We start from the raw sequence: 23,421 nt of genomic DNA, 5'->3' as shown, positions 1-23,421 counted from the left end.
TCTATTTATGAACATATATTCTAGTTTCTCTTAGACAAATACTTAAGGATGAAATTGCTGGATCATAGGGGAGATATGTGTTTGAAAGAAACATTTCTTCAAGGTGGCTATAACCCCCAGTCTATCTTTTCCTCCCCTGGGGGGCTAGGCTCTTTAAATTGAGGATTTGGCAGGAGAAGAGAACCCGTATCATCAGGGTCCCTGCTGCCAGAGCACAGTGGCCTGAATCGGACACTTAAAAAGCTGAAACAGGTGTTTGAAACCCTACTCCAGCCTCCCTATTTTATGCCAGCCCCCTGAGAGGCTGGGGCTTGGCCAGCAGAATTCAGATCTAATCTAATGGATGCTGGATTAGAAATTTTTCAGGACATGGCTAGGTAATAATGTATGTGCTGTGACTTGATACATTTGACGCAGGTAAACAAGCATCATCATGTAGGAGAGGGGCCTTTGGTGGCCCAAATGCTTCTTGATCAGGGGGTAGTTAGTCTGTGTGGCAGATGAAAGCCCCTTCCCACTCTTGCTTTTTACCCCTACCTTTTCTCCTTGAAGCTGAATGCAGTAGAAATCATTTCCCTTTGTAATGTTAATATTGCCAAGGGCCTTTAGCCAGTTAGGATTTGGCATCCTATGTATCAAATATTATGGAAAATAAAGTATGCCCTGGTAAAATTCTTTCTCTGTATTTTTAATGCCTCTATCTTACCTAGGTCTTAGGGAACAAATTCTTGGAAGCCAAAGGTTAAAGCAAGAAACAAAAGGTTAGGGTGTGAGCTTCCAAAGCCCACTTAATGTACCAAAGAGTACTCTCTACTGTTCTCAGTAGGCTTGAAATTGATGGAAGTGTGATCTGTCTCTGCAGGGCTGCTTCAGCTGAAGGTTTCGAAAGAACAAGCTCCAGTAACAATTTTTTTTCTAATATTGGTTAGAAGAGCCCAGGGAGAGAAGAAATAGGCTCCCCATGCCAGTCTAGCCTTTCCACAGAGGAAAGGGCTTTTCTGAATTCAGGTCCGTGTTCATAGGTGGCCATTCCCTTAAACCTAATCTCAGTGTCTTCAGACCTCAATCTTAGAAGGCAGGGCCTGATATTCGGCTGCATCATGTGGATGCTGTTCTTGGTGTGAACTAGGCTGAGATTTGCATGTTAAGATTGTTTCGGTACTTAAAGAAATTTTTTTAAATTTTAATTATCTTATAGTAAAATTGACTTTTTTAGTACACACACCTATGAGTTTTTACATACACATAGATCCCTGTAAGCACTGCATCAGTTGGAATACAGAACAGTCTCATCACCCCAGAAAACGCCCTCAGTTATTCCTGTGTGATCACACCCTCTCTCCTACGCCAACTCCCGTGAACCACTGATCTAGTCTGTCACCACAGTTTTACCAAAGAGGTCATATAAATGGAATCCTACAGTACATAACCTTTTCAGGCTGATTTGTATAAACTGCTACCTAAATCAATAGTCTGTTCCCTTTTTACTGCCAAGTAGTATTCCATTGCATGTTTCTACCACAATTTGCTTATCCATTCACTAGCTGAATGACACAGGGCTTTTCCATTTTTGGACAATTACGCATAGAGCCACTATAAACATTTGGGTACAGGTTTTTGTGTAAAGAACATTGGTTTTCATCTCTCTGGGATTAATATCCAGGAGTAGGATTTCTGGGTGAAAGAATAAGTGTGTGTTTGGTTTTATAAGAAACTGCCAAACTGTTTTTCCAGAGTCCTATATCATTTTGCATTCCCACTAGCAATGAGGATTCTGATTTCTCGACAGCCTCTCTAGTGCTTGGTATTTTCAGTACTTTTATTAAGTCATCCTAGTAAGTAAGCAGTGGTATCTCAATGTAGGTTAAATTTGCCTTTCCCTAATGGCCAGTGAAGATCCCCTGGAGAAGGAAATGGCAACCCACTCCAGTACTCTTGCCTGGAAAATTCCATGGATGGAGGAGCCTGGTGGCTACAGTCCATGGGGCCGCAGAGTCGGACACGACTGAGCAACTTCAGTCACTTCAGTCAGTCAGTGGCCAGTGACATCAAACACCATTTGGTGATCTGTCTGTCCAAGTCTATTGCCCATTTTTTGATGGGAATTGTTTTCCTATTGTTGAGTTTAAAGACTTAAGTCTATTCTGGATTCAAGTCCTTTATTGCAGTTTTAATTATAATTTATACAGTTATTTATAAATATTTTCTCCCAATCTGTAGCTTGTTTTCTCATTCTCTTAACAGTATCTCTCATAGAATAGATATTTTGTTTTTATTGAAGTCCAGTTTTTTCTTTCATGCATTTTGTTTTTGGTGTCCTATTGAAGTACTCTTTCTAAAAACTATGCAGATTTATGCTTTTCATTTACCCCTATGATCTATTTTGAGTTAATTTTTGTGTAACATGAGGTTTAGGTGAAAAAAAATTTTTTTTTTTTTTTGCATATGAGTGTTCAGTTGTTTCAACAGTATTTGTTGAAATTAATACCTTTTTTGATACCAAATTCTCCTTAGCACTGTGTATTCTTTAGGAATGAAGGAATTAAGAGCATTCTATTGAGTTCTTCTTGTCTTTCCAGCAATCACTTTTGTTCCTATTCCTTGTTTATTTCTGAGTCTTTCTGATTTGAGGTTTGTTTTTAATGCCATGTAATGGAAGACTCATTATTTATAAATTGATTGAGCATAAAGGTTTTCATTATAAAGTGGCCATCCATCACAAAGAGGCATGTGGGCTGTAAAAAACATTAACTGTGCACTCTGGCCTGGAATGCAACTTTACCAGAATAATGCAGCTTTTGTATTGTGTGAATTTGGAATAAAATGAGAGAGACAGATATTGTTGGGGAAACAGGTGTTGGCTGAACCCGGGTTCTGTCCCATGTTTTCTAAAAGGTTGTTTCCCAACCGTTTCAGGATTGTTCCTCTAGATTCAGCTGTCTTGAAAGTTCTCTGGGTACCTTTCAGAACAAGTAACATGTGACTTCTCAGAGTACTGCTGCTCCCATAAACTTTTATTTGTTCATTCTCCAGCTCATAGTCATGTCTTTAGAGGCAGCAATGGCAGGTGGTTAGAGTACTTGTCCTGGCCCTTGTTGATTATATTTTCAATGTCTTTGTTTTTCCCATCAGTAAAATGGAAATGTCCCTTGTCATAAAGTTCTTGAGCCCATTAACACAAAAGGTGGCTGAGGCAGAATAAGATTCCTCAGACTTATTGTCACTAAGAATTTGTGATATGCTGCTATTAAAAAAAAAAAAATTTCCAGCTGCTGGGGAAAGGTGAAAAAGTAGGATTCTGTACACGTAGAGAACAGGGAGAGTTGCTTACCAGTCCTGTGACTGATCCTCTTTAGGGATTCTCTTACTCTTCTCCAAAAGCTTTGGCTATTGACCCTTCAGTCTTTTCTATCATCTATACACTATGCTAATGTCAATTCAGAATTTAGTTCTTTAGTATTTCCTTTTACTTCCCTTCAGGGCCCCTGGAGGAGACCTGACAGAGTGGTAATCTCTGATAAACCTGTAATTGTTTTCTCTTCTTGCTGCCATTGAACAATGAAATATTTTACTAGACTGTGAGGGGAATTTGGATTGAAAAAGTTGCTCCAAGTGTAATGACTGCATAAAGCTGGGGTGAATGTCCTGTTTTAAAGTATAGCAACAGAAATTTTTAATTTCTCCTGGGCTTTCAAATTGCCTGCTTAAGTTTGGTCTTGGTCTTATACAATGAATGCAGAAAACGTCAAGGCAGAGTAAAGGACCACAGCAGCTCTGGTTTGCCTGTATGTTACAACCTAATTGCTTTCCTTTCAATATGGGCCAATTTCCTCTAGAAGGAAGAGAACTAGTGGTTAGAGTTGATACGCATTAAACTTGGGCTCTCAGTAAGACAGATGGATCAGTGTGTCCTCCGGCCTCTGCGCTATGTTTGAGGCTGCTCCCTGTGGGCCTTGTTTAGCCCTGCCAGCCTTGTTAAAGGAGCCTCACTCTTCCCTCTTGGATTAGGAATGAATGTGGGCAAACCTGAAGCTTCATTTGTATGGCAGTCATAAAATCAGTGTTAGTCACTGGTTAGGAAGAAGAAAGGTACAGGAGAAACTTCAATTCTAGGATAGTTAAGTTTTACATTTTTATTTGCCATCTGTGTTATGCAGTTAATATATCTAATAGTAAACCCATAGCAATAGCATAGTATAATGTTTAAGAACATAGTCCAGAACAGACCTGGATTTGAATTCTACCTGTTCCACTTATTGTGTGACTTTGGGCAAGTCATTTAACCTCATAGAGGCTTGGTTTTCTTATCTGTAAAATGGGAACAGTAATATTATTCCTCAGGGCTATTCAGTTCAGATCAGTTCAATTGCTCAGTCGTGTCTGACTCTGTGACCCTGTGGACTGGAGCATGCCAGGTTTCCCTGTCCATCACCAATTCCCAGAGCTTGCTCAAACTCATGTCCATTGAGTTGGTGATGCCATCCAACCATCTCATCCTCTGTCATCCTCTTCTCCTCCTGCCTTCAATCTTTCCCAGCATCAGGGTCTTTTCTAATGAGTCAGTTCTTCACATCGCTGGCCAAAGTATTGGAGCTTCAGCTTCAGCATCAGTCCCTCCAACAAATATTCAGGGTTGATTTCCTTTAGGATTGACTGGTTTGATCTCCTTGCAGTCCAAGGGACTCTCAAGAGTCTTCTCCAACACCACAGTTCAAAATGGAAAGATAAAAATTATCTACATAAGATAATTAGTTTAGTATGTAGCTGTTGCTGATGTCTGAGGCTGCTTAAGGTTGTTGTCCTGAGCAATGGAATTGGGTTCTTCTTGTATGTCGTATAGATAGCAGCTCCTAGCAGCAAGCTAAACTGGTTATTTAACAGTTTAAATAACTGTTTAACTGTAAATAATATTTAACTGGTTATTAATGTCCAAGGTGGGAAGCTCATTCTTCTTTCAATCAGTATTATGTATCATATTGAAGAAAGTCATCCAGTAAATTAAAAGAATTTTCCCATGTGTGTGCTGCCTTTTAAGTTCCTATCTTACCTTCTGAAAGTGAAGGCTAAATTTGACATCAGGCAGACCACCGTGGTCCTACTCAACAAGGAGGAGCTTATAAAAGTGAGGATTTCAGGAGCAGAGATATTTGGGAAATAGCCTGCTTTGGCTCTATATGCTGTCAAGAGATTTCAATCTGAAAAAAATAATCTTCTTTTCTATCCTCTCCCTAAGGAGAGATGGACCTGCTGTAGAGACAGAGGTGACCCAGGTCCTGACAAGGTGTTTGAGCCAGAGAACATATGTAAATACCAAAAACTCTTTTCTTTTTGATCATTTTGAACATTTGGAGGCCAGATGTCTACGGAAGAAGGAGAGTAGTTTTTATGTCATCTCTGCTAGCCTGAAAAATGAATACTTGTCAAGGGGTTTTTAAAGGGCGAAGTGTTAAACATAATTTGCCTTTCTTAGTGTAAGGTGGTTTGTACCATGTAGGCTCTAGGTAGACCCATAGACTCACCTTGTACCTGGATGTGGTAGTGATTACGCTATCACTGTACTTTAACAACAACAAAAAAACTTTTTAAATTGATTTTTGGCTGTGCTGGGTCTTCGTTGCTGGTTTTGGAGAGCAGGGGCTCCTCTCTAGTTGTACTTGGGCTCCTCACCAGGATGGCTTCTCTTGTTGTAGAGCACAGGCTCAGAAGTTGTGCACACGCTTAGTTGCTCCATGGCATATGGGATCCTTCCAGATCAGGGATGAAACCTGTGGTCTCCTGGGTTGGCAGGTGGATACTTTAGCACTAAGCCGCCAGGGAGCCTTCATACTTTGTTTCTTAAAGGGTCATAATATCAGAGATAATCTGCCTCCCACCCCCGATGCAGTCTGAAGGCACTTTGAGAAACTAAGCATTTGTTTGAAAATAGGAAACAGATCTGGGAAACTACTGGATGATATCTAGAAAAAGAGGATCCACTCTCAGGAGCTTAGACAAACAAACCAGGCTTGCTTTTCCCCCAGGCTACCTTTGTAGCAGACTGTCTACATTCATGTTTATTTATTCCCAAACTGTACTTTGTCTTTAGAATAAGCTTGGAGGGTCTAAAGGGAGCCTTAAAGAATTTCATTAAACTGTGTACTCCTACCACCATCTTCCCCGGGAAAACCCTGTGGATGAGAAAACTATGGCCCAAAGAAGTGAAGTGTTTGCCCAAGGTCACATATAGTGACAGACCAAGACTGGGCATAGCACTTTTGGTTTGTTTGTTTGTTTCTCTTGTTGTATGGGACAGGGTTGCAAACGGTTATCAGGGTTTAACCCTTAAGCCCAGACTAGGTAATTTTCTGAGAGCTGCTCTTTGGCAGCCTTCTCTCAAATCAGATCTTGAAATCAAGCCTAAATCCCCACCTAACCTTTCAAGGCTGGAAATAAAGGTGTGGCAGATATTTCAGAGGCTTCTGGCTCCACCAAAGTTTAGTTTGGCTTATCCTTTGGACCACACTACTCCTGATGTCCCCTAGTGACCAAAGAGTACAGCTCTTTCCTATGAACTTACAGTTTCTCAAAAATTCCATTTGTAGCTCATTCTCAATCTTACTTTGACTTTTACAAGAAATATTCCTAGGTATAGCTTAGTCAGAGAAGTAGAATATGAGGACCTGGACTTCCCTGGTGGTCCAGCGATTACGACTCTGCTTCCACTGCAGGGGACATCAGTTTAATCTCTGGTGGGGAAACTAAAATCCTGCATGGCACACCAAAAAAAAAAAAAAAATAGGAGGATCTAACACTTTCCCCTAAAATGGAATGTGCAGGCATAGACATAAAAGCCCAGAACCAGAGAGCTTTTTATGCTCAAATAATTCTGTCCTATGTCTCTGGATACAGAAATGTCAAGTGGGGTAAATGAACTAGACTTCTGTTTTTATCATGCTCTGATTCATTAGTCTGTTATACATGATCTACCTTGTGAATGATGATATTCTGTCTCCAGGAACATGAACCAATGTTTGCAGGATGAAGAGTTAGGATGGGAGCAGGCTGGTGACCTTCTAGAAAGCAAGAAGGGAGAAGTAGGCTCTGAGAGCAAAAGGGGTCGAGACAAGCATTTCTGAAGTCAAATGGTGTTGAAATAATATACCGCGGGAGTTTTTCCTTGTCAGCGTAATCCAATTGAGAATGCCCAACCGTCCCTGATAAGAGTCACTCAGGAGTAAAGAGCTTCACTACCAGGGAAAGCAGCTTATGTGTGCATTTTGGCTCAGGAATGTGCCAGCCCAATGCTGGCCAAATGAGAAAAGGCTGCTGCAGGCTGGAGAACATATGCCTCCTGGGAGGATGGTGACTGCTCCCTTGTATGCTGAGAAGAGATTGTTCCCTTTTGTCTAAGGGCAGTGCATAGCACCACATGTTGAGGCCTTTGACATAGATTATCAGAAAAGGTATCAGCTCTGATGTGGGAAGATAAAACAGTGTCACTATTCATCTCCTTTTGGACAGGCCCCTGCATTATCTGAGAAGACAAAAGACTTAGGAGTCATCTACAGATTCTCGACTTGACTTTAGGCCAAACTGAGACTTACCTGTTAATGCTATAATATAGGGAGGTGAGAGCCCTGTTCACTGATGTTGAGCAGAGTAAGAGCAGAACACCATCAAGAAACCTCTGGAGATTCAGTTTGCTTTGTGTTCAAGTGGCCTACAGCTTCTCCAGAAATAGTTTAATAAGTCTTGTTTGATTATTCTTACTGGGCACTGACTGACTAGAAGTTGGACCTGGACTTGATTTGAGAAGCAGGTGGCCTAGTCCTCAAAGGATCCCAAGTGTTCTTTCTCCAATGGGAGTTGAATTCCCCCTCTTCCTTGTTCAGTTCAGTTCAGTCACTCAGTCATGTCTGGCTCTTTGTGACCCCATGGACTGCAGCACACCAGGCCTTGCTGTCCATCACCAACTCCCAGAATTTACTCAAACTCATGCCCATTGAGTTGGTGATGCCATCCAACCATCTCATCCTCTGTTGTCCCCTTCTCCTCCCACCTTTGATCTTTGCCAGTATCAGGGTCTTTTCAAATGAGTCAGTTCTTCGCATCAGGTGGTCAGAGTATTGGTTTTTGAGCTTCAGCATCAGTCCTATTGAGGACTGATTTCCTTTAGGATTGACTGGCTGATGTCCTTGCAGTCCAAGGGACTCTCAAGAGTCTTCTCCAACACCACAGTTCAAAAGCATCAATTCTTTGGCGCTCAGCTTTCTTTATAGTCCCAACTCTCACATCCCTATATGACTACTGGAAAAACCATAGCTTTGACTCAACAGACCTTTGTTGGTAAAGTAATGTCTCTGCTTTTTAATATGCTGTCTAGGTTGGTCATAGCTTTTCTTCCAAGGAGCAAGCATCTTTTAATTTCATGGCTGCAGTCACCTCTTCCTTGTACCCATTCCTTTTTTATCTTCCCATCTTAGAACATGAATTAGTCACCTTCAGAGCACCCCTCTACCTGATCTGCACTCTGTTTACTGAACTGTTTGTGCCTTGAGGTTGACAGCCTTCCAGGGTGGGAATTTTGGCTACTTGGCCAGGGGTGTCAGATGTCTCCTTGGTTGTGAAATTACTCAGCCTGCTTACTATGAGCAGCATCATGGCACCTTTTCCCTGAAGGACTCAGGCAGTCTTCGTACTCTTCCAAAGAAGATCTAGACAATTGAATCTCAATTCCTGGGCAGAATGAACCAGAAGATAGAACACCAGATATTTTTCTTTTCTGGATTCATAGGAAGCAGTAGAGTTGAATCAGCAGTTCAAACTAGAGGTCAGAACTCCAGTTCTGCCTAGACCAGATTTTCTTGGGAAAGTGATTTCAATGTACCATCATTCTCTTTTTTTGGAAGAGTAGGGGAATGAAGGTGATAGTGAAGGTTCCCGGTGGGTTCTTTAAAAAGTCCAGCCCTTTTAGTTTTCCATCACTAAATTTCCATAAAGCATGACTCACAGAATGGAAATGCTGGAATGGATGTATTGTAGCAATCAGATTCCAACTATAATCTGACATATGAGCTTAGGTATCATATGCCTGGTTTTTAGTAGGAGTGAGACTAATGATTCCTTGTCCGTTGACTGGATTGTATATTTTGTGAGGGTCACATCCAGAGAGTTTTTCGTGGGACGTTGTCCAGGCCTCTGTATGGTGTCATTCCTGCCCCCTCAAAGTCTCTCAATGCCACATTGAGCTCTTTCCTCTTAAGAAGCACAAGGTTAGCAAGTCAGATCTAACAGTATATAAAAATAATTAATATACTAAGTCTGATGAGGTTAATCCTGGGAATAACAGGCTGATTCAATATCTGAAAATCAATTAATCTACCATATTAACTATCTAAAGAAAAAGAATCACCTGATCATATCAGTTGTTGAAGAAAAGGCATCTGACAATAAAACATCCATTTTTGATCATGAACATCTACAAAAACTTATGGCTAATAACATACTTCACAATGAAACACTGAATGCATTTATCCTAAAATTGGGAATAAAACAAGATAGCTACTTTTATAGTACTAGAAATCCTAACTAATAGTGAGACAAGAAGAGGAAATAAAAGGCATGTAAATTGAAAGGAAAGAAACGGGGACCTCCCTGGTGGCCCATGCTTTTAATGCAGGGGGCCTGGGTTTGATTCCTGCTCAGAGAGCTAGGTCCCACATGCCACAACTAAGACCCGGCACAGCCAAATAAATAAATATTTTTAAAAAGAAAGAAAACTGTCACTATTTGCAGAAAACATAATTGTCTATGTAGAAAACCCCAAGGAAGCTACCCCTCCCCACAAAAAAATCCTAGAATGAATAACCGAATTTAGTAAGGTCACAGGATACAAGGTCAACAGACAGGGATCAATCACATTTCTATATTCTAACAATGAACATCTGGAAACTGAAAATTAAAACACATACTACTTACAAATATGCCAAATAAAATTAAATACTTATGTATAAATCTAAAAAAACATGTATAGAACCTGTATGCTGAAAATTGCAGTACACTGATGAAAAATATCAAGAAGTAGTGACTACGCAGACACACCGTGTGCATGGATCAGTAGGCACAACATAATAAAGGGGTCATTTCATCTCCAAGTGAGACTATAGACTCAGTGCAGTTCCTGTAAAACTTCCAAGATTCTTTTTGCAAAAACAGACAAGTTTACCATGTTAAAATGGAAAGAAAGAAGAGCTAGAATACTGGAAATACTGGAAACAGTACTAAAAAAAGAAGTAAATTGGAAGAATCACACCACCTGATTTTAAGATTTAGAATATAGCTGTAGTAATCAAGAGAGTATGATATTGTCACAGAGATTGACACACAGATGAGTAGAACAGAACAGAGAACTCAGAATAGACAAACAAGTAAGGCCACCTGATTTTTTAAAAATTGTATTGAAGTATAGTCAATTTATAATGTGTTAATTTCTGCTATACAACTAAGTGATTCAGTTATACATACATATATATATATATATATATTCTCTTCATACTCTTTTCCATTATGGCTTATCACAGGATATTGAATGTAGTTCCCTATGCTATACAGTAGGAGCTTGTTGTTTATTCATCCTGTATATAATAGTTTGCATCTGCTAATCCCAAACTCTCAGTCCCTACCTCCCCCACCCACTCCCTCTTGTTAACCACAAGTCTGTTCTCCGTGTATCTGTAAGTCCAATTTTGTTTCTTAGATCTGTTCATTTGTGTAGTATTTAGATTCCATATATAAGTGATATATTATGGTATTTGTCTTTCTCTTTTTGACTTATTTCTTATGATAATTTCTAGATCCATCCATCCATAATGCCTTATATATTTACACCACAACTTCTTTTTATTTTTAACTATTTATTTTGTATTGGAGTATAGATGATTAATATGCTAGACAGCATGTTAAAAAGCAGAGACATTACTTTGCCAACAAAGGTCTGTCTAGTCAAAACTATGGTTTTTCCAGTAGTCATATAGGGATGTGAGAGTTGGACTGTAAAGAAAGCTGGGCAGTGAAGAATTGATGCTTTTGAACTGTGGTGTTGGAGAAGACTCTTGAGAGTCCCTTGGACTGCAAGGAGATCCAGCCAGTCAATCCTAAAGGAGATCAGTCCTGAATATTCATTGGAAAGGACTGATGCTGAAGCTGAAACTCCAATCTTTTGGCCACCTGATGCAAAGAACTGACTCATTTGAAAAGACCCTGATGCTCGGAAAGATTGAAGGCGGGAGGAGAAGGGGACCACAGGGGATGAGAAGGTTGGATGGCATCACCAACTCAATGGACATGGGTTTGAGTAAACTCTAGGAGTTGGTGATGGACAGGGAGGCCTGGCATGCTGCAGTCCATGGGGTTGCAAAGAGTCAGACACGACTGAGTGACTGACTGAACTGATAGATGATTAACAATGTTGTGATAGTTTCAGGTGGACAGCAAAGAGACTCAGCCATACATATACACGTATCCATTCTCTCCCAAACTCTGCTCCCATCCAAGCTGCCGCATAACATTGAGCAGCGTTTGATATGCTATACAGTAGGTCCTTGTTAGTTATCCATGTAAAATATAACAGTGTGTACATGTCTATCCCAGACTCCCTATCTCTTCCCCCATCCTTTCTCCCTGGCAACCATAAGTTCATTCTCTAAGTCTCTTGAGTTTCTTTCTGTTTTGTAAGTAAGTTCATTTGTGTCATGTCATTTTAGAGTCCACATGTAAGGGATGTTATACAATATTTTTTCTTCTCTGTCTGACTTGCTTCACTGAGTATGACAATCTCTAGGTTTATCCATGTTGCTGCAAATGGCATTATTTCATTCTTTTTAATGGCTGAGTGATATTCCAATGCATATATTTACCATATCTTCTTTATCCATTCCTCTGTGGATGGACATATAGGTTGTGTCTTGTCTTGGCTGTTGTAAATAGTGCTGCTGTGAACGTAGGGGTGTGTGTATCTTTTTAAGTTATAGTTTTATCAGGGTATATGAGGAATGGGATTGCTGGATCATAGTCTACTCTAATTTTAGTTTTTTGAGGGACTTCCATACTGTTCTCCGTAATGGCTGCACCAATTTACATTCCCACAAACAGTGTAGGAGGGTTCCCTTTTTTTCACAACCTCTCTAGTGTTTATTATTTGTAGACTTTTTAAAGGTGGCCATTTTCACTGGTATGAGGTGGTACCTCATTGTATTTTTGATTTGCATTTCTGTAACTAGCAGTGATGAACATCTTTTCCTGTGCCTATTGGCCATCTGTATGTCTTCTTTGAAAGTATCTGTTTAGGTCTCCTGCCCATTTTTCGATGGGGTTGTTTGGTTTTTTGTTATTTAATTATAGGACTTGTTTGTATAATTTGGAAATTAAGTCCTTGTCAGGTGCACCATTTGTAAATATTTCCTCCCAGTCCGTAGATTGTCTTTTCCTTCCATTTATGGTTTCCTTTGCTGTGTGAAAGCTTGTACGTTTAATTAGGACCCATTTGTTTATTTTTTCTTTTGTTTCTATTGCCTTGGGAGATGGATCTAGGAAAACATTGGTATGATTTTTGTCAGAGAATGTTTTGCCTGTGTTATCTTCTAGATGTTTTATGGTGTTTTAAGTCTTTGAGCTATTTTTTTAGTTTATTTTTGTGTATGGTGTGAGGCTGTGTTCTAGCTTCATTGATTTACATGTGGCTGTCCAACTTCTCCAACTGTTTGCTGAAGAAACTGTCTACCCATTGTATATTCTTTTTCCTTTTCAAAGATTTATTGTCCATAAGTGTATGAGTATATTTCTGGGTTTTTATGCTCTTACATTGATTCATATATCTGTATTTCTGCCAATACCAACCTATCTTGAGTACTCTTAGCTTTGTAGTCGGAGAAGGCAATGGCACCCCACTCCAGTACTCTTGCCTGGAAATCCCATGGACGGAGGAGCCTGATAGGCTGCAGTCCATGGGGTCGCAAAGAGTCGGACACTACTGAGCGACTTCATTTTCACTTTTCACTTTCACTTTTCACTTTCATGCATTGGAGAAGGAGATGGCAACCCACTCCAGTATTCTTGCCTGGAGAAACCCAGGGACGGGAGAGCCTGGTGAGCTGCCATCTATGGGGTCGCACAGAGTCATACACGACTGAAGCGACTTAGCAGCAGCAGCAGCTTTGTAGTATTCTGTGAAGTCTGAGAGGGTTATGTCTCCTGCTTTGTTCTTTACCCCCAGGACTGCTTTCACAATTCTGGATCTTTTATAATTCCATATAAATTTTAGTTCTGTGAAAAATATCATGGGTATTTTGATAGGTATTACATTTAACCTATTGATTGATAAGGCCAGTTGAATTTTGACAAAGGTGCAAAGACAACTCAATGAAGAAAGGATTTTTTTTTTTTCAACAAATGCTGTTGGGACAACAGAACATCATATGCACAAAAAAAAGAACCACTTTCATATGAAGCTCATCAGTCAGTCAGTTTAGTCACTCAGTCATGTCTGACACTTTGCCACCCCGTGAACCGAAGCACGCCAGGCCTCCCTGTCCATCACCAACTCCCGGAGTTTGCCCAAACCCATGTCCATTGAGTCGGTGATGCCATCCAACCATCTCATCCTCTGTCGTCACCTTCTCCTCCCACTTTCAATCTTTCCCAGCATCAGGGTCTTTTCAAATGAGTCAGCTCTTCGCATCAGGTAGCCAAAGTATTGGAGTTTCAGCTTCAGCATCAGTCCTTCCAATGCACACCCAGGACTGATCTCCTTTAGAATGGACTTGTTGGATCTCTTTGCAGTCCAAGGGACTCTCAAGAGTCTTCTCCAACACCACAGTTCAAAAGCATCAATTCTTCGGCGCTCAGCTTTCTTCACGGTCCAACTCTCACATCCATACATGACCACTGGAAAAACCATAGCCTTGACTAGATGGACCTTTGTTGACAAAGTAATGTCTCTGCTTTTTAATATGCTGTCTAGGTTAGTCATAACTTTCCTTCCTAGAAGTAAGTGTCTTTTAATTTCATGGCTGCAATCACCATCTGCAGTGATTTTGGAGCCCCCCAAAATAAAATCAGCCACTGTTTCCCCATCTGTTTGCCATGAAGTGATGAGACCGGATGCCGTGATCTTTGTTTTCCGAATTCATGAGCTTTAAGCCAACTTTTTCACTCTCCTCTTTCACTTTCATCAAGAGGCACTTTAGTTCTTCTTCACTGTCTGCCATAAAGGTGGTGTCATCTGCATATCTGAGGTTATTGATATTTCTCCTGGCAATCTTGATTCTAGCTTGTGCTTCCTCCAGCCCAGCATTTCTCATGATGTACTCTGCATAGAAGTTAAATAAGCAGGGTGACAATATACAGCCTTGACGTACTCCTTTTCCTATTTGGAACCAGTCTGTTGTTCCGTGTCCAGTTCTAACTGTTGCTTCCTGACCTGCATATAGGTTTCTCAAGAGGCAGGTCAGGTGGTCTGGTAGTCCCATCTCTTGAAGAATTTTCCAGTTTATTGTGATCCACATAGTCAGCGGCTTTGGCATAGTCAATAAAGCAGAAATAGATGTTTTTCTGGAACTCTCTTGCTTTTTCGATGATCCAACGGATGTTGGCAATTTGATCTCTGGTTCCTCTGCCTTTTCTAAAACCAGCTTGAACATCTGAAAGTGCGTGGTTCATGTATTGTTGAAGCCTGGCTTGGAGAATTTTGAGCATTGCTTTACTAGCGTGTGAGATGAGTGCAATTGTGGGGTCGTTTGAGCATTCTTTGAGATTGCCTTTCTTTGGGATTGGAATGAAAAGTGACCTTTTCCAGTCCCATGGCCACTGCTGAGTTTTCCAAATTTGCTGGCATATTGAGTTCAGCACTTTCCCAGCATCATCTTTCAGGATTTGAAATAGCTCCACTGGAATTCCATCACCTCCACTAGCTTTGTTTGTAGTGATGCTTTCTAAGGCCACTTGCTTCTGTTAGGTCCATACCATTTCTGTCCTTTATTGAGCCCATCTTTGCATGAAATGTTCCCTTGGTATCTCTAATTTTCTTGAAGAGATCTCTAGTTTTTCGCATTCAATTGTTTTCCTCTGTTTCTTTGCACTGATCACTGAGGAAGGCTTTCTTATCTCTCCTTGCTATTGTTTGGAACTCTGCATTCAAATGGGTATATCTTTCCTTTTCTCTTTTGCTTTTTGCTTCTCTTCTTTTCACAGCTATTTGTAAGGCCTCCTCAGACAGCCATTTTGCTTTTTTGAATTTCTTTTTCTTAGGGATGATCTTGTTCCCTGTCTCCTGTACAATGTTATGAACCTCCATCCATAGTTCATCAGGCACTCTGTCTATCAGGTCTAGTCCCTTAAATCTATTTTTCACTTCCACTGTATAATCATAAGGGATTTGACTTAGGTCATACCTGAATGGTCTAGTGGTTTCCCCTACTTTCTTCAATTTAAGTCTGAATTTGAATCCAGAGTAGGCACTTGTTTAAGTCTCTAAACTCAACAGTAAGAAAACAACTCCATCAAAAAATGGGCAGATGATTTGGACAGACAAATCACCACATGGTGTTTGATGTCACTGGCTATTAGGGAAAGGCAAATTTAACCCACATTGAGATACCACTGCTTACTTACTAGGATGACTTAATAAAAGTACTGAAAATACCAAGCACTAGAGAGGCTGTCGAGAAATCAGAATCCTCATTGCTAGTGGGAATGCAAAATGGTATAGGACTCTGGAAAAACTGTTTGGCAGTTTCTTATAAAACCAAACATACACTTATTCTTTTACCCAGAAATCCTACTCCTGGATATTTATCCCAGAGAGATGAAAACCAAAGTTCTTCACACAAAAACCTGTACCCAAATGTTTATAGGGGCTCTATGGACATGAGTTTGGGTGAACTCCGGGAGTTGGTGATGGACAGGGAGGCCTGGAGTGCTGCAGTTCATGGGATTGCAAAAAGTCAGACACAACTGAGCGACTGAACTGAACTAAACTGATGCGTAATTGTCCCAAAATGGAAAAGCCCTGTGTCATTCAGCTAGTGAATGGATAAGCAAATTGTGGTAGAAACATGCAATGGAATACTACTTGGCAGTAAAAAGGGAACAGACTATTGATTTAGGTAGCAGTTTATACAAATCAGCCTGAAAAGGTTATGTACTGTAGGATTCCATTTATATGACCTCTTTGGTAAAACTGTGGTGAGAGACTAGATCAGTGGTTCACAGGAGTTGGGGTAGGAGAGAGGGTGTGATCACACAGGAATAACTGAGGGCGTTTTCTGGGGTGATGAGACTGTTCTGTATTCCAACTGATGCAGTGCTTACAGGGATCTATGTGTATGTAAAAACTCATAGGTGTGTGTACTAAAAAAAGTCAATTTTACTATAAGATAATTAAAATTTTAAAAATTTCTTTAAGTACCAAAACAATCTTAACATGCAAATCTCAGCCTAGTTCACACCAAGAACAGCATCCACATGATGCAGCCGAATATCAGGCCCTGCCTTCTAAGACTGAGGTCTGAAGACACTGAGATTAGGTTTAAGGGAATGGCCACCTATGAACACGGACCTGAATTCAGAAAAGCCCTTTCCTCTGTGGAAAGGCTAGACTGGCATGGGGAGCCTATTTCTTCTCTCCCTGGGCTTTTCTAACCAATATTAGAAAAAATTTGTTACTGGAGCTTGTTCTTTCGAAACCTTCAGCTGAAGCAGCCCTGCAGAGACAGATCACACTTCCATCAATTTCAAGCCTACTGAGAACAGTAGAGAAACTACTCTTTGGTACATTAAGTCATTTGGCTTTGCAAGCCCACACCGTATGTGTGTGTTAAAATTTATAGGACTCAAAGAGTCAGTTTTAACGAATTAAAAAAATTTAAAAACAAACAAAAAGAAGCAGAATGTACTTGGCCCTGAAAGTGTCAAATGCTGGTTGTAAAATTGCCCACGTCTTTGACTACAAAGCAAATACAGGTATAGCAACTGGGTGAATGCTCAGAAAAACCTGTTCCCTATCCTACATCTCAAAAGATTTTTTTCCCTTTAACAGTTTCATATCTCAAATATTCCCAACCTGACTATTTTTTTTTAATGACAAACCAAATTGTATGTAATAGAGTTGTGTTCCTAAAGCAGCAGAACTAGATGACTTTAATTTTCTCAGTCTGCTTTTTAAAGGTATTTTATATGTTTCACTTTTTCCAAATATTTCTATTCCTTACATCTCAACCCTTTACCATCTTACACACACACACAAAGGTTTTTCTCTAGGCTTTTTCTGCAGATTGTATATCTCTTGGTGGGGGTAACGGGGGATGAGAAGCAGGTTTTATACAGCTGATGTGATCACTATACAGACAAGCTTGGAAAATGCTACCCAATCTGCCAATTAATTAAAGCATTAATCTGTGGAGCAGCCGGGCCAGGGAATATTTACCCTGAGAGGGGTGTGGTAGGAATTGAGTCGGAAGCTCCCTGTATTTGCATGAAAATGGAGGTGCTTAGGAAACCCAGCTTCCTTTTGTCTCTAAAGGTGGGGCAGCCCTTATCCAGTCCCTAAGTCTTTCTAGCCTATTTAGGAATCCTTTTAGGAAGCTAGTGTCTGATGTATGATAGCACCGTAGAAAAACAAAAATTAAACCCCAGGCATAGTAGGGTAGTGAGCAAGTCCAGTATAGAGTAGCTTCTTAGACCTGGGATGAAACCTAAATTCAGGAGTTTGTGCTGATAATTAAGTAGAATAGATGTAATGTTTTTGCAGGGTTTAGAACCATATGTTTGGGTTCAAATTCCAGCTCTGCTTCTTACTAGCTGTGTGATTTGGGGTCAGTCATGTCTTGTCTGAGCCTTATTTTTTTTCATCTATAAAATAAAGATCATGAATTGCCTCATCATCTCAAGGTAGTTAGCCCTCTGCTTACTGTAGACTGAAAGAAGGCTGGAGAGTGATTAGGACCTTTTGGTCCAGTTCAGTAGCTCAGTGGTGTCTGACTCTTTGTGACCCCATGGTCACGCCATGGGGTAAGCACGCCAGGCTTCCTTGTCCATTACCAACTCCCGGAGCTTGCTCAAACTCATATCCATCAAATTGGTGATGCCATCCAATCATCTCATCCTCTGTTGTCCCCTTCTCCTTCTCCTGCCTTCAATCTTTCCCAGCATCAGGGTCTTTTCCAATGAGTCAATTCTTTGCATCAGGTGAACAAAATATTGGAGTTTCAGCCTCAGCATCACTCCTTCCAATGAATATTCAAGACTGATTTCCTTTAAGATTGACTGGTTTGATCTCCTTGCATTCTAAGGGACTCTCAAGAGTCTTCTCCAACACCACAGTTCAAAAGCATCAATTCTTCGGCGCTCAGCTTTCTTCACAGTCCAACTTTCACATCCACACATGACCACTGGAAAAACCATAGCTTTGTCTAGACAGACCTCTGTCGGCAAAGTAATGTCCTGCTTTTTAATATGCTGTCTAGGTTGGCCATAGATTATAAACTGCCTCCAACACAGCCTTTTGTTCTTTTTAAAGTTATTTTTCAGCAAGGGACTATAAACCACAAGTTTCCCCCTCAACTTCCTGGGATGTGCTGCATTCTTTATCTCTGAGAGAAGTGAGCTTGATTATAACTACAAAAGACCTGAAGACAGCAGCTCATCCTGAGGTCTCTTTGGCCATGTTGGCTGTCCTCAAGATGAGGTTTACCTGTGTATCCCTGGGGAGGGTGGTGAAATGGACATGAAAAACTGACCCAGCTGTATTGATGATATTAAAGGATTACTGTTAATTTTTAAACTGTGGTTTAAAATATGTGTGTGTGTGTATATGTATATTAAAAACATAAAATTTACCGTCTTAACCATTTTATTGTTAATTTTTAAACATGGTAATGATACTATGGGTTATTTTTTTTTAAGCTTTTTAATCTTTTAGAGCTACAAACTAAAAATTTTACAGACAAAACAACATAGTGTCTGGAGTTTGATTCCAGATAATCCAGAAGGAGGATGATGGTCCCAGCAACTAAGAACTTTGCCTCACGGCATAGACAAAATGGCCTTTTTCTATGTTTAGTTTCTTGTAAGATGGCACCTCCTCATGCTCGTTTCTTTTCTTACAGAACTCTCAGAAATTGAGCCCAATGTGTTCCTTCGTCCATTTCTGGAAGTAATTCGCTCTGAAGATACCACTGGCCCTATAACTGGACTTGCACTCACCTCTGTCAACAAGTTCCTGTCCTATGCGCTCATAGGTAAGCACTCGGGCTTTTTTGAGTGACCACACCCTTTCATTTCTTTGCCTTTCCCAGAGTGGTCAGGCTTTAGGCAATGAGCTGGTGATGTTGGAAAGTTTTCCCCAGCTATCTGTTTCCTTGTAGAAAAGAAATAGGATTGTTTTGGTTACTCATCACACTAATTGATTGAGGTTGTACAAAGTGGGGAGTGAGAGGAGGTTTCCTTGGGACTACTGATTTCTTTGTGCTTTGGAGGCATAAAGGATATGATGCCCTTGGAGGTTTGGTTTTAGTTTATCTTTATTTTTCCAGTATAATGTATGATTATTTTAAGAAGATAAATAATAAAGAGGTGACTACAAGAAAAGTTAATGGTCTCTCTCAATGTTCCTCATCCTTCTTTAGGTTAAATGATGTCAACAGGAAGCTTTGAATCTATCTATACCTTTCCATACATGTATATAAATATATATAAAGTTCTACTTCTTTTTAAAAAGAAATAAAAATAGAATGTGAAAAAAAAAGAAAAAATAGAATTGTGTGCTAAACTTTTTTTCATTTAATAGTATTAAAACAGTGTATGTAATATAATTATCTGATTTATTATTTTCCTTCTAATTTTATTGATTATAATTGTCATATAACATTGTATTAGTTTAAGTTGTATGGTATAATGATTTGATACATGCATATGTTGCAAAATGATTACCATACTTACTTAAGTCCATCACCTCACATAGTAACAAATTTTTTGTATGATGAGAACTTTTAAGATCTGTTGTCTCAGCAGCTTTCAAACATACAACATAGCATTGTTAACTATAGTCATCATGCTGTACACTACATCCCCAGAACTTACTAATCGTATAACTGGAAGTTTGTATGTTCTTTTTTTATTGTAATAAAATATACATAATATAAAATTTGCCATATTAAAGTATATAATTCAGTGGTATTAACTACATTCACAGTGTTGTACAGCCATCCCCACCATCTGTTTCTCAAACTTTTTCATCATACCAGACAAGAAATTCTAACCATTAAGTAATAATACACCATTTCCCCTACCCCTCAGTCCCTGGTAAGATTTTTTTCTTTTTGGTAGCTGTATAATTTCTATAGTATAGATATAACACAGTTCACTCAATCATTCTCTTACTGGAGAATATTTAATATTTAGGTTGTTTCTGTCTTTTTTTTAGAAAAGATTTATTTCTTTTTGGCTGTGCTGGGTCTTCCTTGCTGCACGTGGGCTTTCGCCAGTTGTGGTGAGCCCAGGCTACTCTCCGTTGTGGTGCACCGGCTTCTCATTGTGATGGCTTCCCTTGTTGGGAAGCAGAGGCCCTAGACACATGGGCACGCTGGCTCAGTCGTTGTGGCATGGGCTTAGTTGCTCAGGGACATGTGGAATCTTCCCAGACCAGGGATCAAATTCATTTCTCCTGCATTGACAGGCGATTCTTAACCACTAGCCTACCAGGGAAGCTCAAATTGTTTCTTATTTTGAGCCATTATCAATAATACTGAAATAAGCTTCCTTGTTCACATAGCTTTATTATAAAATTTCCTTTTGTATGACAGATTCCTGTACTTGAAATTTGAATGTCTTCTCTTTTATTGAGTTGTCTTTGTTTTTCTTATCAGTTTGTAGAAGTTCTTTGTATAGTGAGAATATTAACCCATTATCTATTATAGTGTTACAGATTTCTCTCAATCTAGCCCAAATGTTTTATCTAGTCTATTGTTTGTCTCTGAATTTGTTTATGGTGTATTTTTAAAATTTATTTTTAGTTGATTTTGTCACTCAAAACCCTGAATTCTTTTTCTCATGTTGTCTGCCCATGTGCAGTCGTGAGGAACATAGAACACAGGCAGCTGTCCTTATTTCTAACTAGGGGGACAGGAAAAGTAGAAGCTTAGCAAGAAAGGAAAATGACCTTCAGTTCAAGGCAAGAAAACCCTTTATCTTTTCTAGAAAATTGGATTGTTTAGTTGAAGCATTCAGGATTGGGAGCAAATATGCTGGTGCAGCTAGGTTCTGAATAGGGGCATCAGCTTCTCCAGGCACCGTGGTCCTAGCTTCATACTTGTCCTAAACAAAAATCAGGCCCAGCTGCTTAGAGCCTTGCCCTGAGCACCACCTGCAGGTCATCTCTCTTCATGGCCTCCAGTAGCTGCCCTCTGTGCCTTTTCCCTCTGCTCTTTTGTCAGTGTTACTCTCTTGCCTTTCTTGGCTTGGCAGACAGGCTGGTCATTGGAGACCTCAGGCCAGCTGGTCACTGGAGTTTCCTGTGGTGGGAAAAGAGAATGCTGGAGGTGGTGATTGCAGTGGGCATGAGAAAAGGAACAGGAAGGAGTGTATGAAAGCCAGAAGGCAAAGGAGATGAGATTGGCAAATTTCCCTGCAGTCTTCTCCAGGGTGGCCGGGAAAGGAGGAGATTCTAAAGAAGAGGTTCTGGAGAAGATAAGGTCTGTTAAGTGGACCAATTTTTTGTTTAGGCTACCCCTCTTGAAGGAACTGCCCTCCATCTCTCAATCCTGTCATGAAGGTTTCTAGGATTATTTTAGATCCTACTCCAAAGACCAGCCTTTTATTTGGCCCCACACAGCTGCCAGATCAGGATTTGTGTTTCTGATTGCCTGGCTTGTGAGGCCCTGCCTGTGTGGTTCTAAGGACCTGTCACTTGCACTTGCCTTTTTAGAAAATTGTTTGCTACTTCATTCAAGCTCAGAGGATAAGGGCCACAAAAAGATCAGTAGAGCTTAAACCACTTTAACTAGGGAGGTTACTGAAAGAAGGGAAGAAATAAACCCCCAGAAGTTTGTGCAGTGAGAGCAAGGCTGCCATTCACTAGGAGCTCTGAAACACCCACACAGCACCAAGAAGGTCCTGGATTTTCTGAGCAAGGAAAGGTCCTTTTGTGGACTCTGTCCAGCAGGCCTGTGAGAGAGGATTCAGGCAACTGCCTTGAGAGTATAGGATTTTCTGTATTGATTGGGGGAAATATGGAGAGTTGGGTAATAGAAGGAGCTGGGTCACTTCCTCTACTATAGATCATCGTGAAATTGGCTTCCTTCTGCATGACCTCTAAAGTAGCCATTCATGATGCTGAGTAGAGGCATGAAGTAAATAGGACAGTGAGAGTCTTTGACCAGGTATCGGAGACTAACCAGGACGGAAGAGAAAAATGAAAACCAATCACATTGATGAAAGTGTTCTGGCTCATTGTTGGAAGAGAAATGTTCTGGTTTCTCAGCCATCCCCTGAGCTTCAAATTCAGGAACTCCATTATTGTCAGGTACAAGGAAAGAGAATGGAGAATTTCTTCTAATTCCTACACTTTCAAACTAGGAGATTCTCTTACCTTACACCATGTCACCTCTGGAGCAGTTTTCTCTGTTACTCACAAAGTTTTTGTCATAGTCCCATCTTTTTTTTCCTATTTGTGCCCCCCAAGAACAATCCAGGCTTGCCTGGAGGACCTTTGTAAGCCTTGATGGAAGTCACCTCTTTGTCTACTCCTTATGGGTATTTAAATTATGAATGGGACCAGCTTCCTCCTTGGCAACATTTGTGTTAGCTTCTACCCCTGTGCTGGTTGTCAGAGCTGGCATCTCTCCTCTTATTCACAGTTTAAGGTCTTCTTCTCTCTTGCTTCCCAGTTAGCTAGCCTCCAGTCCTCTTCAGTTTGTCCCCTGTCACTCCTTAATCTTTAGTTAGGGATTCTTGTCCATGACATACTGTTTTTAATAAGCATGAAACCAAAGCAGGAAGTGCTCTCTGATTTGCTGTAATGGGCACCCAGATCTGCATATTGGCAGCAGTGACTGTCCATTTTTTACCTCTACTCCCCTACCTCAGTTGCACCAGAAGACTGCATTCCAAAAGCAATCAGATAGATGTGTTGAAAGAGAACACATGAAAAGAGAAAGGCTACAACCTTGGCATTCAAAGCTCTGGCCCTCCCAGGCACTTGCTCTGGGCCAAAACCTCAAATTTCCAGGTCCTTCCTCTATCAAGTGAGTACCTTTACACCAGTGATTCCCAAGTGTGGTCCCCTGACCAGCAGCACTAACTTCACCTGGAATCTAGTTAGAAATGCAGATTCTCAGGCCCCATTCTAGACCTACTAAATCAAAAATTTGGGGTGTGGGCCAGCAATTTTTA

General features: G+C 40.3%; 1 protein-coding gene across 7 annotated transcripts in view; it reads left to right on the top strand.

Moving 5' to 3' along the window:
- Positions 1 to 23,421, top strand: part of GBF1 (golgi brefeldin A resistant guanine nucleotide exchange factor 1) — a 123,839-nt gene that overhangs the window by 74,184 nt on the left and 26,234 nt on the right. For all 7 annotated transcript variants that reach the window (XM_070363801.1, XM_070363800.1, XM_070363804.1 and 4 more), the window contains one exon: positions 19,140 to 19,271. In XM_070363801.1, the coding sequence (XP_070219902.1) occupies positions 19,140 to 19,271 (132 nt within the window). The remainder of the gene's footprint in view (positions 1 to 19,139; positions 19,272 to 23,421) is intronic.

This window comes from Bos mutus, chromosome 26 (genome assembly GCF_027580195.1).
Source record: "Bos mutus isolate GX-2022 chromosome 26, NWIPB_WYAK_1.1, whole genome shotgun sequence".
Classification (NCBI taxonomy): domain Eukaryota; kingdom Metazoa; phylum Chordata; class Mammalia; order Artiodactyla; family Bovidae; genus Bos; species Bos mutus.
The sequence above is the reverse complement of the archived record's forward strand: the minus strand, read 5'-3'. Positions and strand labels throughout refer to the sequence as shown.